Below are 17,350 nucleotides of genomic sequence, written 5' to 3' on the forward strand. Positions count from 1 at the left end.
TGTACTGTACTGTACTGTACTGTACTGTACATGTATGTACAGTATAGTACTGTACAGTACAGTGAGACCCTTAGACTCTGAAGGTGTACAGTATAGGAACGTACAGGAGAACCGGCAAGCTAGAATACGGTATTCGATTACGGCTGGATTATCTGTCTTCATGTTGTTGTTTTTATGAATGATGTGAAGTTGAAATGTTGATGCATAATCAAAATTGAGCAGGGCGCCTAAAGTGCAATTCAACAACATACTCATATATTGACAAAAATACTATACGGTAGTCACATACTGTACAAGGACGACTCAAATGTGTTTATACGCGTCAACTATACAGTATACAAGAAGTTAAATAACCTACTCGATCGTTGCTGCAATCTAATCATTCTAAAAAAGGATAAAGTTACCTTATAATCGTTGACTTTACTAAAGTCATTACGATTTCGTGATTTATACAGTAATATACTGATTGACTATAACCTGAACGAGCTTTCAGTAAAACGATTAGCTTCTTTCAAAATTGCTGGAGTCCCCCCTAATACAATTCGCATGCAAGCAATTAGCACTCTTAGATGGACTTCACACGGCTCACAAAGAGCACTTTCTTTCAGTGCATTCATGCAACGAGTAAACAATACTCGACAGATGCTGCAATTCCTACCATTGCATTTTTTGCCACCGCCAACAATGACGGAATAGTAGTTTTATTAAGTCATAATACAGTACCTGCACGATTATGAGAAATCGATCACTGTTGTACAGTAGTCAACTATAGAATATACAGTGTAAAGAATTAACAAGCCACATAAATTCCTATAGATATCAAACATTAGCTCCTGTAGCAGTAGTAATCGTGTTTACAGACTGTATCTCTGTACTGCAGATGTGTGTATTATTACCGCAAAACTTAATCTATCATACACTTGGAAATTTCATGTTGTTAGTCTCACGTGCAGCAACAGCTGAATTAAAGCTGACCTAAACTTACCATCACTTACAGCAGTATGGTGCGTAGCTTCTTTCATATCAAACATGGATATACCGTTCATAGATTCAATAACGTAAAAGATAGAATTGTTGTAGGATTCCAATTGGCCAATCAATAGTTATAATAATCAATGCAGCAACAGCATTACAATATTCTCAAACAGAATTTATTGGTGGAAACGCGACCATTTCGTATGAAACAAGACGTTACGTATTTATTAATAGATGTATTGTTAACTGCATGCTGTAAATATTACAGTATATATCATATGCAATATGGAAAAAATAATATCAAAATCACTCTATTTTAAAAAACTAAACTTGGAAATGCCGAGAAATACCACAGATAACATACAATATTCAGCATGACTTATATCGTTTTTAATAGCTGGTTTAGCGTGCTTAATGGGACAGCATTACTGAAGTTGATGCTTTCGTCTATTATATAATGAAAAGATTACTAGGTTAGAAATAAGTAAAAAGTTGGATATACAATTGATTAAGGCAAATAGCGGTAATGCACAAGAGTAAATTCATAAAATATTGTAGACTTCAGAAGTACTCTTGAAATATACTAAATATCGTAAGATATTACATCGCTACCTTGGCTTCGTTGATTTCTTCTGTCCAATCCATTGCAGCAATTCGGGGTACAACATCAAGAAGTAGATCAATAACTTTATTGATATTCTGCTTAAATGCGGCGAGTGCTAATTCGACCGTTACCTTCAAAGTAGTAAAATACAGACATAGTTTTTTTGAAACTGTGTTTTACTTTATGCAAAATATATATTTTAAATTTCTGTCACAACAACAGAAGAATAAGTAAGAGGAATAGAACTATGCACATTTAAACAATTTCTTGGTGATTTTGGTTTTGCTCTAAGAATTGCAGCACACTGTCTGCTTTCTAGTAGGTTTTCAAAATAGTTGCATGATTATATTATGCAGTACTACTTACAGCTTGCTCCGTTTCTAACCAAGCATCATAATCCGTTGGAAGAGCTATACTTGCGTATAGTAGACCAGCTTCATTCGCAAGGCAGACTTCAGGTACAGTGGTCATATTTACAACAGTAGCCCCCCAGCTCTTGAAAAGTCTGCTTTCAGCTCTGGAAGAAAATCTGGGGCCCTCGATCGTCACTACAGTTCCTGACCGATGATGTTTCAGATTGAGGCTTGAAGCGCTGTTTGAAATGGTCTGAATAAAAATAACTCATTTAAAAAGATTCAAAAACTATTCACAGCAAGCTAATGCACTTATTACTATCGAGACGCATGCATACTCGTACCTCTCGTAGCTTAGCACAGAAAGGCTCACTCATAGGGATGTGGCATACTCCGGCTGGGCTGTTTTGATGACCATCATAGAAGGTAGAAGTTCTCTTAGTCGTACGATCAAGGAATTGATCAAGGATGACAATATCGCCAGGTTCGACATGTTGTTGCAATGACCCGCATGCAGTAGTTACAATTACATGTGTGCAACCAGCTTGCTTCAAGGCGTCAATATTAGCGCGAAAGTTTACATTGGTCGGCATGATGGAATGTTTACGACCATGCCTATGGACGTAATTAATTAATGATTACACTAAATTTAATGCTATACTATACATTATTATTATTTATTAGTTATTATATTATTGACAGGATTACGGTGATCTGACACTATCTTGCATTGTAGTAATACAGTTAAGAATGAGTTGCTTATCGAAATGCATAGACTGTGTGTATTTAATTCTCACCGTGCTAATAAAACACAAGGAACGCCTTTAATTTTTCCAGATATTAGTTGATCAGAAGGCTGTAAAATCATCAGGTAAAAGCTGCTTGAGACACTAATATAATCGTATTAATAACTACTCCATATTTATTTATGCTATATAGACTACTTCATTTTGCAATGAACAGTTAATATTTTCTTCTAGCATCAATAAAGAGCGTATCATTCAATCAATGCTACCTTGCCGTATGGTGTATCATATTCCTTTTCTACTCTCTCATCAAGAATATTAGGATTATCAAGCCCCGTGCCACCAATTATGCCTATCTAAAATAGAGGATATGTATTGCTATACTTTAGCTTAGAAATGGTTTGAAAAAATTTAAAATTGAATGCAGCTATTGCAAGTCGGCAATACCGTAGCCACCTAGTTGCAAATACTTCTGGTGCAATTAAGTTTGTCGACACAAATTTGTATGCGCGGAAGACGGCATAGTTAAATGAACGTGGAGCATAAACGTAATACTGTACCGATCGATCAAGATTTCATTGCTAATTGCAAAACTACACTTTATGCATGTACTGTACGAATATATGGCATAATCCAATTCACAGTTAATAAAGTACGCGTATGTGTACGATTAAATAACGTCTGATTGCTGTAGATTTTATATTAATCAATGAAATAGCATTTTCCATTTTACGCGTAAACTTACTTTTACTGACATCTTGAATTTCTGCAAGTACCTTGTACGCCTAAATTAACTAATTAATTAGCAGAAAGTTGATAACTTGGGTGGGTAATTGAATCAATCAATCTGATCTTTCTGGATAGTATCTTGGACTGGTTGGTATTAGAACATGTGCATTACCATTTGACTGCATATTAATAACCTTACTCGTATTACTAGTGGGGTTACAATACACTACCTGGGACTAAATGAAAACCAGAGGGACAGATGGACACGAAACGGTCGCTCTATACAGTACAGTATAGTAAACGCTTTCAGTGATAGAATGACCACCCGGTACAACTTTTGATTGAGTACATGGCCTCCCCCTCACACCTGACTAATGACTACTACAATATATCCTACAGACGCATGACACGTATGCACGAGTTTGCGCGTTCACTCGAACTACGGCAGAGCTTCAATGACCGCTTCGCTTTCGAATTTCTTCATATTCAAAAGTCTGTTACAGAATCTCTAGGTACCTAAAGTGGAGAGTTGAACATCAATTTCCTTTCCTGTACAGTAATTCTCGAATCTTTACAGTTTAGACAGTTAAGGAGTTGGTCGATTGAAAATGACTGCCCAGAAATACCTTTGGTTTACTCTTACTTGCCTTTTTTACACAAGTTTGCTCGCTAGTATTGGTTATGCTGGCTCAGGATTACCTAAGGGTGCTCAACCATCACGTAAGTTGTCCATGATAATAAACGAGTATCATTAATTATTGTAATCACTTGCACCAAAATTTCTTAAACCTTGACGTCGAAATAGTATTCTATACGTGTACATGAGCTGCGATAGAGCTTTATTGAGTTAGCATATACAATAAGCTTGAACAGCAGCATGAAGGCATTTTATGGAAATGACGACGACGATTTATCGTTGATACAATTAGCTTGTATTTGGATTTCTTTTACTACACTACTGTACTGTACACTAATCTAGAATTGAAATTGAAGACTATGAACACAGATTGTCATATCTAGCAATTTGAGAATCGACATTTATAGTAAATTGGTATCATAATCCCAAACAGTAAAATTATATTGTTATCAAATAATGCAGTCGCTAGTGTAATTCTAGAGCAACGATCAACTTATCTTTCGAGATTCTGCTGTAATATCGTGTGCCTTTAGGGAAACAGATGACTAGGAAATAAAAAAAACTCATATGATTGCCCCATTAGCAACGGCTTACGTGTATATCAGTCTGTATCCATACGAATAGATAGAACATTGTAAAGAATTCCGACAATAAAACACGTCAAGCGTAAGACTAGGTTTAGTGCTCATGTTCTATGTTCCACTTACTATGCAGTATATCAGAATTTGCACAGTCTTATTTTACGTCTATTATACCCACACCTTTGTCACTAGGTCATCGAAAGTAGTGGCTGTATTAATTGAATGTTTACTGCAACTCCATGGAAGGTGCAGCTAAATATGATGTACCAGACGTACTACTGTAGATCATCCCTATGATAGATTACTTATACTATAGAATACTATAATTATATATATATAATTTAACTAAATTATGCAGTAGTATAGATATATAAATTGCTATCAATGAATTATTATACTTGAATTAGTATCATTGTAGTTTATAATTGCAATACTGATATGGTTATTCGTACTAAGTACGAACCAATTTATTTGCGGTCTACTGCAAATCAACTATATAAGCCGTATATAAATTCACGATGTATTTGATTGCTATGCCACTGCAATATCATTCTCATTTATAAACAACCGGCGTCATACAGTATCTCACGTAGTTCACGTTGCATATGTTAAGCTTATCTTGGTGTTATACTAAGACAATTGTACTTAAATTATATATTATAGTTGCTTCGAACTATGACTCCAGCCGTCCTTTCCGATGCTTGAACGGATTAGCAACTATTGATTTCACTAGCGTGAACGACAATTACTGTGACTGTTCTGATGGGAGTGATGAACCAGGTAATATACTGCTCTATATATCAGTAATTTTATAGCGTAACAAAAGTAATATTTATGTGCGTATGTCTTTCAATACATGTCCCATGGCTGATATAATTTAAGATTAAAAGTTATATTTGTGCTAATATCCACGTAACTACCAACTCTTTGATAATCTGTAGATACATTACATTGCGTTGAATAAAACTGTGGATGTAGTGTATTAGTTTGAGGGTATTCCAAGTTTGCAATTTATGCTTTTCGATTGCAAGGATGACCAAATTACTTACATCAATATTAATGAATTTTAAGGTCAAAAATTCACTTTTATTTCACGAGCCTGACTAAGAACCGAATTTGAGTAGCTCGTAGTAGAGTGCACGACTGGATAGTTCGTCAAATGCTTCAATAATGATTAAATATTATTGCTTATGGCTGTATTCTCTCTGTACACGCATACTGGCCTAAATGATCGTTTCCACTACAGTATAATTGAAAGCTTACTTGGAAAGAATTATCTTAAAGTTCAAACACAGTATCAATAGTATCGTTAAATCTAATTCATCTCGTTTCGTTTCGTCGTTATTTCTAGGCACGTCTGCTTGCCCAAATGGTCGATTTTATTGCCATAATGTTGGTTATAAGCCGTTGATATTTCCTTCTTCTCGCGTAAATGATGGCATTTGTGGTAAGACATATAATTGTGATTGAATAATGAATCAATTTACAACGTTGATACAGTAGTTATAGTTAAAATAGATATCCCGAATAATTTACTCTTAGTACCTAGTAATATTATAATTATATCGACAAAGTAGTACAGGTCCAAGGCAGTCAAAAGCTAAGCCACAGATCAGTAGTGGAACAGCTGAGCGTACTCATACATGTAACATTTAAGATGGATGTTGCTACTGTTAAAAATATGAACGATTCAGCTGCTACAGTCTATATCAAATATATTCCTGTTAATTATTCCTTATTTTTATATCCATTGCGATTTTGTAGCTATTCTATTGTAAAAGGCAAAAAGATCAATAGTGCGTTATTCGAATTGGCTATAATATCATCCTGTTAAACTGACAGTCGTTGTTGTTACTTTACTATCTATGGACATGTTAATGTATGGTATAGTATGCTTTTTGAAATTAATTACTGTACTAGTAGAGAACAACAATTGCTCATACTGTTGCTAATAGTCTGGATATTATTAGTGAACAAATACGATCGAAAGTATTCACATTCGACTAGACTTTCCTAAAAATAACAACTTCCTCAATTAACCTTACTCTTAGTACAGTATAATGCCTTTTCTATAGATACAAGTTTCAATATCACTTCATTCATATAATGCTCGTGGGCTCTGTAATCAAATAGCAAGGCACTTAAAATATATGGGAATGAAATTTTTAACTTATAAAAACATTGAAAAATTATTATTGTGATTATTATAATTATAGTTCTATTAATAATATTTTTAAAATGAACTAAAATAGATTGTTGTGATGGTACGGATGAATATGACGGTAAAATTTCTTGCCAGAATACATGCGAGTTAGTACTTGTTTTTTTATTCAATTAAATACCGTGAAATAATCAGTACTATGAGGATTTATCCATATCGATCTATTTCTATGCGTGACTCTTTTAGTGAAGTAGGAGCTAAATATCGCGAAGAGTTGAGAAAATTGCAAGAGGAAGCTGAAAAGGTTGAGTAAATTATTTTTATGCATGGATGGTGTATTTGAATTGCCAATGTTCAATATTTTAAATCTGCAATAACGTAATCTTGAGACAATGGCCCAAAGTCAATAGGAATTGCTAAATTTACCCTCAAATAGGGCTATGTGATGCGATTACAATATGCAAAGGAGGGTTTAGAAGCTAAAGAAAAATATAAGGTTCGTTCTATCTGTGTTACGTAGACATTTTTAATTTTGTGTTTCAACAAATTCTTTTATATTCACTAGAGTCGATTGATTACGTGCTATATTGCGTATAAATATAATACAGTATTTGGAACTAATTGTGTTCTTATTAGGCAAAACTGCAATCGTTGAAAGCAGATATTGAAACTGTTAGGCAGAAAGCTTCAGAGCTTGAAGGTAACTCAATTGTACTTCACGACCCTATCATTTATCTGGTTTCCTATTGTGATATTTGCTTTTTTATCGGAATACCTTATGTTGCAATGGTGGTGTAGATCATTTACAGTATCATGGGTATTAAATATGTCATTTCAGTTGCTAATATTTAACACGTTACACGCGCTATATGATATTCGATAATAATCACACGATAATACCGAAGGCATACAATGCAAAGCATAGTTTTTTTGTATAAGCGACCAAATTTCTTACAGTTAACTTAATTCTTTATTTAAATGGATAGCAAAAAAGAGTGAAGCCGAAAAATCTGAAAAGGAGAGATTAGACGCTTTCGAAAAGGAATGGGAAGGTATAGTCAATTCTACATCGGTAGCTATTAAAATACGTCTATACATTGTATTGCACCATTGTTTATTGCAGAAACTAAGGCTAAGAAACGCGAAGAATATTATAATAGTAAATCGAAGAGTACTTTCGACGAGCTTGATAGCAATAAAGACGGCAGGTGATACGTTTATAAGATAAGTTAGAATCACCGTTTGTCAAACGTTTCACTAACAACTGTTGTAACGAACGCGCAGTATCACCGTCAATGAAATCATTGGAAATCTCGCATTTGATGCCGACGGCAATGGTGAAGTGAGTGAAGAGGAAGCAAAAGTAAGATTTATAAACTAAATTTTCATATTTTTCCTACAAAATACTAATGTAGATGAACCTTAACCATTTTAGCAAGCCCTAGGAGAAGCCGGCATAATTTCAAGTTATGATAATTTTATGTCTGATGTGTGGCCAAAGTTTAATGATAAGCTGGTTCAGATAAAACCTCAAGTAACTAGAAATCTGGGGTTCAATTTATACGTAGAAAATACATAAGCTAACTATATATATCATATTTTTAGGGGTTGGACTCTGGTGAGCGCTCGATGGAGTAAGTGATGCGTTGTTATCTACAATTTTGTCAAAAATTTTCGCTATATGAATTGCATACCTTCATGAAATTATAGACAACCCGCTGATAGTCATGAAGTAAACATCGATGACGACATCGTAGCTGAAGATGAAGATGAAGCTGCAAAGGAACATGTAGCTGTAGCGCAAGGTGTGTACAGCAAGAATTAGGTCTAGCTAAGTATTATTTCTAGAAAATAGTAAAGTTATGGGTGCAATAAATCTATCTGATGTCATAGTTATTATTATTGTGAGATACTATCGCCTTTTTTATTGCCTTTTGTTGGCAACTAATATTAGCAAGTATAGGATTTTACAAGTATGATTATTGTTCCTTAACTTTACTGATTTTACCACGCCCTAAACACTATATGAGACTCAGCATTAAAATAGCGTATTAAGTTGATATACACTAATTTTGTTTTTATTCCCTTTCCGTTAACCTGTAGAAGAAGACATGTACGGTCAAAAACCTGAACATGATGAAGAATTAAAAAATCTCGTTGCAGGTATAACTCAACTATCCTTAGCAATGATGTCGATGTTGATATCGCTTTACTATTTAATTCCCATGATTACAGTAAACAGTAATCAAGCTTTATAAAATAGTATTCCATGTCTATTTTACCACAAAAATCTATTGTTATACAATTAATATGCACTGAAAGTTATCATTTTCAACTCTTGTGTAAAAATATACTTACATTAACAAAAAACAGTGGCTGATAAAGCTCGGCAAGAATATAAGGCTGCGGAAGACAATAAGAACAATATGGAGAATGAAATCCAGTAAGACAAACTATTTACTTTGAGATTGTGTTACTTGTGACAGTGGAGCTGTAACAAAGCTGAATTTGTCATTTTGTTACAGGGAGATCGAGAAGGTACTAGGTAGTGACTTTGGATCGGAAGAGGAATTTGCCTACCTACGAGGCAAATGCTATCAATTTACCGATAGAGAGTGTGTATTTATTGAGTCTAATTGGTTGTCATACTGTATAAACTCACATGTCGGCAGCTTATATAATTAAACCAATTGTAATTATCTATTGCTTCTAGATACACTTATGAACTTTGTCCGTTTGACAAGGTAACACAAACTTCAAAATCAGGAGGTTCACAAACATCATTAGGGTATGTTATATATACGACAAGGATATGCGGTATATTATAATGTATATGATGACATGAAAAGTAAAAAGCGCTGCTGCGCTCCTAATTATTTCGATTGCAGTACATGGGGTTCCTGGGTTGGAGCAGAAAACAAATACTCTAAAATGAAATACGAAGGAGGCCAAAATTGTTGGAATGGCCCTGACCGATCAGCGACAGTCAGTATACTGATACTACTAGTCTTAGATATAAATTTACTAACATTGCTTTCAACCAATTGAGTTGATTACATCATATTTGCATTTCGTAGATCGTCATATCCTGCGGTACTGAAGATTCATTGATATCGGCATCAGAGCCTAATCGATGCGAATATTTGATGGAATTTAAAACCCCTGCTGCTTGTTTTTCTAGAGGCAATAAGAACTCTCACGACGAATTATAATTATTAGAAATAATGTTATATTTCTTGCCAATTTAAACATTACTGATCCCATGTGAAACAGTGACGGCGTTATTTTATGTTCAACTAATATTCGATTACATAGTTGACAGAAAGTGAAATAGCTTAAATATTTTTAAATGTAGTAATTACTGATGTAAATGATGTTAACTGGGTTTTGAGCCAATTCCTGAAATTTGTGATTTACTAATTCATTAATTATTAATTAAATAAAATTTTATCTACAATTTATTTTACCGAGGACGTACGCCTATAAAAATCAAGTAGCACCTGTGTATCATCTAATGTATTTGACGTATGCAGTTTTACTAATATTTTTATGGGCAAGACCTAGCTTGCGCGTATGTTGTTCCACCTATTAAAATAGTGGTTAAAGCGACATACCATGTATCTATACGAGTATAGAGAGAGAGACGTACAGTACTGTATAACTTCGATATATCGTCCATTCGTACTTTTATAATTGTAAATAGATGCAAATAATAGCATGGTACAGTAAAACCGTCGACTGGATGTCACTAACCGATTTTGCTAGACATTAGTCGTGCAATCCGTTGCTTTGATGACGGGAGCATGCGTCACGACATCTTTACTGATAGTGTAGTACAGTACAGTATAATAAAAACAAACAATTTTATTGCAAGCTAGAGTAACTTGGCGCACTTGGCTTCTTTCCACTGCAGTACTATGCATCGAGTAACAATAACTCGTACTACGAAACGCTTTGACACAATTGAAGTCAATGCCAATCTACTGTACGCTGGAGTCAATGAGTTCATGGCAATCTAGCTGTACCAGAGTCAGGGATCAACGGAACTTGTTGACTTCTGAGTATAGCAAGCTAAAACCACTGCGGTCAGCCAGTATTGACTCCAAGCACGGCGAATGCACTCATCGCGGAGACAAAAACAAACTCAACACCCGGTGATGTCATGTCATCATGACGCTAGAGAAAATATCTACAGTACCAAAGTCACCGGTGCACACTGTGTACGTATAGTACTGTACCAGCGCGATTCACTTGGATGGCAAGATGGCGTCGACAATTTAAAGTTGCAATGAGTTGACACTCGTGTTCAAAATCTATATGTACATGAGCTATTGGCCTACGTCTACATAGAAAATTGGATCTACTTTGGGCTTGATTTAGCCTACACAGTTTCTTTTCCTTGGTGCCACCGAAGTTCATTCCGCTGTCCACCTACAGTACTGTACTATACTGGACGGTGATGTTGTCATTCCTTTCCTAACGACACACGGAACCGGTCCGAAACTGGTCTCGATGAATAAAGTACGTTGTCATTGGTCACACTACCAGCATTGGTAGTGTGACCACTCTAGTGTCAATGGAATAGAGTACAATCAGTAGTGCACAAAAGTACTGTACTGAACACTATCTTGATGAAAAAGCAGCCACATCAACCACTGCGGTAACCGGGCAGGTAATAACGTCATCAGCCGCTAGGACCCGGTATGAGAGACAATAGCATGCAAGGGCTGTGCAGTACACTGCAGTAGACAGTGTCAACAGGAGTGGATGTTCCACAAGTTCAATTTCTATACTGGTTGCTAGAGTGCCGATTTAAGGAATTGGATCAATGGCGTCTTCTGAAATTCCTCGAGATTTGATTCTGGCTAATTTTCAGGTGGGCTATCCCATTCTGATAGGAATCCACACAAATTGCTTCCAATTCCACAGGCACAAATTGTCTTGATCGCTTTTATCTACGGTACTTATTTTATCTTTCATCATCATAGGTCGTCACTGGTATACAGGACTTTGACCTTTGTCTTACAATTTTAGAAGGAAACCAATGGGATTTCGAGGTAGAATCATTGCATCAAACATGACTACTATCATATAAAAATGTTAAACTAGGATACATTGCTGATCATGGATTCAATTTGAACTTATGAAATAATTGAAATGCTATAGCTTAAGCTACAAAGTACAGCTTGTATCATCATCTCAATTGTTTTCTGTATAATAATAATACTAAATTAGGAAGCCGTCAAGGAGGCGATGCCGTTTCAAGAAGGTTACGAAGAAGTTGGGTAGGTTTCTTTCATCATGTGTTGTTACTTTATACAAACTACATGTTCGAGAATTGTTAAGATATCACCAAATTCCCTCCATTAAATATGTCGTTACTGCAGTCAGTGTAGGACAAATAATTTCATGGATAAAATTGTACCTAGTCACAGACCCATAGAATATGTCCATCAACGTCTAGCGATTGTACTAAACTGCAATGGATGCTCCTTCTGCTCGATAATGATTCCTGGCTTACGATTCATTGATTGCAGTAATCAATCACGTTGACACACTTGCAACCCAATTTAATCGTCCACAAACTGTTAATCAATGGGCTACTAGTTTGTAGACTATTTTAAAATAGTCCTTACTAGCAGTATAGTGCAGATACTGTAGGTACTTGTACGGTAGACTACCAATTGTACAATTCAATTCATTGAAAAATAATGATCCTCATTACAATATTGTACATTCCTGCAAGCCGGTCATGCAACTGTATATTAGACGCTATGTTATTATAGGAAATGATAGATCAAAATGGCTGTCATGACTAAAACAACTAAGACTACTACACCTTGTCCGCTGACTACAAAGCATCGCTCGTATTTCGATCTATTTTCCCTTTGAAGTATGAATTAAAAATTAAATAATGATATCAAGTGCGAATTCTCGTACAAAGCATTTTACTTTTTTCCGCTACAGCCTCTGTTCTATTCTGCATAATACAGTAGTACTGCTTCAAGATGGAGACAAGCTTCATCTATGTATGTACTGTATTTTGTGAAGAGGATAAAGTGTTACTACTCATTGATGTTAGTCGATACCAATGACTTCTAAAAGAAAAGAGATACTATGGTTATATCTTATCTATTTCGATGATTCAATCTACAGTACTGCAAAAGTAAGCCCCTCAACAGATTGCAAAATTCTGTAGAGTACAATATCAGATACGAAGTAGCGCATTATTAATTTGATCCATTACAACCATGGAATCTTCGTTGATGCATTTAAGCTGCAATACTGAAACGATACATCATATAGTACAGTACAAAAACTGGATGGTTTTTTCAAACGTATTTATTAACAATCAGTTATCGTGCTAATTCTTTGCCCCAACATGAACTGATCATTTTAAGAAGTATGCTTTTATATAGTTCTTCGCTCTTGATTTTTAGACGTATAGTCGATTTACAGTGTATAGCATGCTCAGGTCATTTCATGTAACACTTTCTACAGTATTTACTCGTATACGTTCATATGAGTACTGTACCCGAGCAGGTTACCGAAAAAAAAAAGTGCTCAAAAATAATTATTAATTAAAAGCAAATTTAACTGCAGTATCATTGCTACTGTATCCGGAATAGAAATACTCCATCTATGACTTACTCTACTCCTCTAATGAACAATTTTGCCGATAATTTATAGTTCAATATTGATATCGAACAGCGATGAAATGTACTCGTATAAATATCTACCCTGTACAATCGTACTATACGTTACTGTCATCCATTGATAAAATTACCAACGACTTAATGAGTCATTACCCTTGCATATATATCTATAAAAACAAAGCTTATTACCATCATAACGAGTCTAAGGAAGTGATGCATGCGTAGACCTACAGTGCACTTTAAATGATCATGCATGACAAACGGGTTGAATTCACTACAGTAAGAAATTCCTGTTTCAACTTTATCCGCTTCTAAACATAACTTTCGTAAGTTATTTTTGTAAGCCTTTTTATATCGACGAGATAAAATACCCTTGGATCATGCTTTAATAATAAATAAGTGGACATAATTTTCTGTCAAAACGTTTAGAACAATTGATGCTGCTGCTTTTAATACAAACAACGAATCTACGATAGCCCAAGGCAGAAATAATGATTTGGACTATCATAAGATAGAATTCGCAGTCAGTTGGCAAGAAGATACTATTATTTTGGAAGTACCTACCAATCGTACTGTTGGTTAGTATTTCCTATTTAGATAAGAGTTTTATAAATTTCGATCTCCTCACTATATTATAATCAATGATAATATATTTATCGTTGACAAAGTTTTGCAATTTCGCTTATTTCAGGTTTTATCAAGGAACAATTGCAAAATCGCTTAGGTATATCACGCAAGAATCAAATATTGGAAAACTGGCCAAATAATACTGAAATTACAATCGATGATAATGTATGATGCATCTATTTGTTAGCTTAAATTATTACTAATCGTATTATGGCAATGGCATGAGCATCGCAGACTTCCTACTGTTGCTTAATTTCTTTGGTTAAAGTAACTATAGATCAGATTCTTTTTTGTAATAGTGTTACTATTTCATATCGATTAGACCGTAATATCTTCGCTTATGCTGCCTGATCAAGTAAATCTTAATCTATTAACGACTTCAACCGCCGATAACAACTCTGTAAATCTGATAAGAGCTGATCAATGGTAGGACTATGATTGTTTCCTTATTTAAAAGTTGCGACTAAGTGTATATATACAAAATAAGCTAAGTGAGCCAATTTTCGTCATCTGTCTTGTTTTACTGTAGCGAATTTATCGTGCATAACTCTGGAGGAAAATTTACTTTACATTTTCCTTGGTGTACCACACTACGCGAGGTTAGTACAGTACCGTCTGTATAACGTAATTCAATAATAATGGGTAATTGCAAGTATACAAATTATATTTTCTGACAGGTGAAGGCGCAAGTCGCAGACATATTAAATATACCGGTTAAGAGACAGAAATGGACTCGTTTGCCGAATTTCGATGACAATGTACCCTATTTGCAATGAATAATTTTCTAACTATTAGGATGGCTATATCTTGATTTGTAGCATTTTATTACAGATTACTTTACAAGACTGTGATTTGCCACCCGTTTATAGCGCCAGCGTGGCATTGTCTTACGATTTTAATAAGGTATTGTGTGTTGAATCTTATATGTCTTGCAATACAATGCTTATAACACAATACCCTCACTAAAATGTTCAACTAGGCTGCTTTCTCTGCGGATGACGATATCGATGGTAATGATGATGATGATAATTGTGATTCCATGGATTTGGTAAACATCAAGGATAATTATTTTAACTCTAACAATCAATTAAGTAAGTTTACGTAGTTTTACAATACTGTAAACGTATCGATATCAAGTTAAAAAATCAAATTTGATTCGCTACATTTAGTGCCGGATGACTGGAAAGATCTTACGCTAGCATTATCTGGATTCAGTGATGCCTTTGAAATTAGGTAAGTACTGTACTATATATGCTATATCTAAATTCCAAAATAGGTATTATATTTATCCTATGCAGATATAAGTAATATTATGAAGCGTGTTGCAGATATGGTCCCATGCATCCGCTATTTTTTATTGGCCCATTAAAAGATGCCCTAGATGAATGTTTCAAAGGAAATGTAAATCAGGTCTGTTATCTAATGTAGAAATTTGTTCAAGTTTTCAATTCTTAGAACAAATTAGTAATTTCGGCTATGCTTGATTTCAATATAGAGAAAGCCATTATTCGTTTATATACATAACAGCAAAAGTGTCCAAGTGAATATCTTTTGTAGGTGAGTGAGTTACGGTGACGAGGTAATAATAATATGAAAAACGATATTATTACTTGTGATACTTAATATCCCACTATTTATGCTACGGTAGCAATGTTTTATGCTCAGAATCCATCGTTAACTACTTAAATCAAAACTACGTAAATTGGGCCTGGGACGTAACTTTGCCTAGTAATCGCGAAAAGTGAGTCTTATATTTTTATGTCAAATGTCCCGGTTTCTAATATATCAACTGAAAAATGTATTCGTTACAGGTGCTTTAGTTTATGTACGTCACTATTTGGTGCTACGGCAACATTCTCTCTGGAACGATTTGAAGACGATGACTACCCTATTATGCTAGTTATAACGAAAGTGAAATCTTCCCTAGAAATAAGTCGCGTGTTGCAAGGTGAGGATAAGAATTTATTTTTTATCTATTCGAATTACCCAAGGTTATTTGAATCTTGTTATACTTATGACCAGCTAAAATGTCATTGGACGAGCTATTTACTGGATTAATGGGTGCATTTGAAGATTACCGGCATGTGTTACATAATGAATTAAAAGAAGAAGTAAGTAATTTTAAACTACAAATAATTTAAATTGGTCCACATTGATTCATTAATCGTCTTCGGTGATATATTTTAGTACTAAGTCGTTACTGACCATTTTTAGGAAGCTAGAGAGGCCAGACAAAGGTTCAAGAAACTTCAAGACGCAGAATATGAGGCATCTTTAAAGGCTGATCGAGCAAAGGTCAAAATTTGATAGCGTCCTTGGGGATAATCTTGAAATTTTAACGAAACCTATTGTATGTAATTTTAGGCTGAGCAGCGCGCTGCTGAGGAAGAAGAACGAAATCGCCTAGAGAAAGAGGCACAACTTTTGCGAGAACATGAAGAGCAAGCTCTAATGGAGGAAGTAAAACGGAAAGAGGTTAATAAGTCAAACTTACCAGATTTGAAATAAATAGTAATAACCTAGAATATGTATATCATCTGTTAAACTAGGCGGAAAGACAGAGTTTAGCACAGAGCATTCCGCAAGCACCTCCGGACAATTGTACTGATGATGTGATTAAATTCTTAATACGCTTACCTGGTGGGGAAAGGCTATCCCGTAAATTTTACTCACGCAATACTGTGAAGGTAATATGTTGTAAATGACCTTAAGGAGCACTAGTGATCATTGCATTCTCAAAATAAACTATCTACAATAATCAACTATAAAACTAGGATTTATTAAACTACGTGGCATCCAATGGTTTTCTTGATTTTGAATTCAAAGTAGTGACTAATTTTCCTAAACGTGAGGTAACAAATACAAATCATAGTACTGTATATTATATAAGAGTAGTTGCTTTTAATAATTATATTACGCATTAAATTATGGCCTCTTTATAATTACAATAGATTTCTGCCTTAGACCCCCACTTGAGTTTAGGAGATGCGGGATTTTTAAGCCAAGATACTCTATTCGTGCAAGACAGATGAAGAAGTATAAATCGAATAAAGTTGATACCTTTACAATTGCAGAAAGATCCTATTAGCGTATTTGATATCTGCAACAGTATCTAATGTTTATTTATAAAGTATTGTTTTATTGTGACAGATATTAAGCGTATATCACGGAAGATGGACTGTTTTATACTGCATATCCGTTTCAGTGCATTTTTTTGGTATTCCTTGTAAATTGCCGTAGTGTCGCTTTCGCGTATATGCTGAAAATTATAACGTAAAGAT

General features: G+C 34.7%; 3 protein-coding genes across 3 annotated transcripts; 2 read left to right on the forward strand and 1 right to left on the reverse strand.

Annotated features, from left to right (window-relative positions):
• Positions 1-1,386: 1,386 nt before the first annotated feature.
• Positions 1,387-3,435, reverse strand: TRIADDRAFT_58826 (uncharacterized protein; the record flags this gene model as incomplete). Its single annotated transcript, XM_002115027.1, has 7 exons — positions 1,387-1,422; positions 1,588-1,710; positions 1,946-2,185; positions 2,277-2,547; positions 2,730-2,788; positions 2,948-3,034; positions 3,424-3,435. 7 exons carry the CDS (start codon positions 3,433-3,435, stop codon positions 1,387-1,389), a joined length of 828 nt encoding a protein of 275 aa, XP_002115063.1.
• Positions 3,436-4,015: 580 nt separating this feature from the next.
• Positions 4,016-10,244, forward strand: TRIADDRAFT_64136 (uncharacterized protein; the record flags this gene model as incomplete). The annotated part of the gene is made up of 19 exons (XM_002114838.1): positions 4,016-4,127; positions 5,289-5,405; positions 5,977-6,072; positions 6,878-6,935; positions 7,033-7,090; positions 7,223-7,282; positions 7,423-7,486; positions 7,773-7,838; positions 7,910-7,994; positions 8,071-8,149; positions 8,222-8,320; positions 8,392-8,420; positions 8,497-8,591; positions 8,890-8,949; positions 9,160-9,229; positions 9,312-9,401; positions 9,500-9,574; positions 9,675-9,771; positions 9,864-10,244. 19 exons carry the CDS (start codon positions 4,016-4,018, stop codon positions 9,996-9,998), a joined length of 1,545 nt encoding a protein of 514 aa, XP_002114874.1. The 3' UTR covers positions 9,999-10,244.
• A 3,451-nt stretch (positions 10,245-13,695) lies between these two features.
• TRIADDRAFT_58828 (uncharacterized protein) lies at positions 13,696-17,101 on the forward strand (the record flags this gene model as incomplete). The annotated part of the gene is made up of 18 exons (XM_002114839.1): positions 13,696-13,721; positions 13,872-14,020; positions 14,134-14,234; positions 14,392-14,495; positions 14,599-14,668; positions 14,865-14,972; positions 15,049-15,160; positions 15,239-15,302; positions 15,398-15,479; positions 15,565-15,626; positions 15,718-15,810; positions 15,881-16,017; positions 16,092-16,180; positions 16,284-16,364; positions 16,434-16,544; positions 16,619-16,756; positions 16,844-16,921; positions 17,021-17,101. 18 exons carry the CDS (start codon positions 13,696-13,698, stop codon positions 17,099-17,101), a joined length of 1,686 nt encoding a protein of 561 aa, XP_002114875.1.
• Positions 17,102-17,350: the final 249 nt, after the last annotated feature.

The sequence above is a fragment of the Trichoplax adhaerens genome, genomic scaffold, assembly GCF_000150275.1.
Source record: "Trichoplax adhaerens TRIADscaffold_9 genomic scaffold, whole genome shotgun sequence".
NCBI lineage: Eukaryota > Metazoa > Placozoa > Uniplacotomia > Trichoplacea > Trichoplacidae > Trichoplax > Trichoplax adhaerens.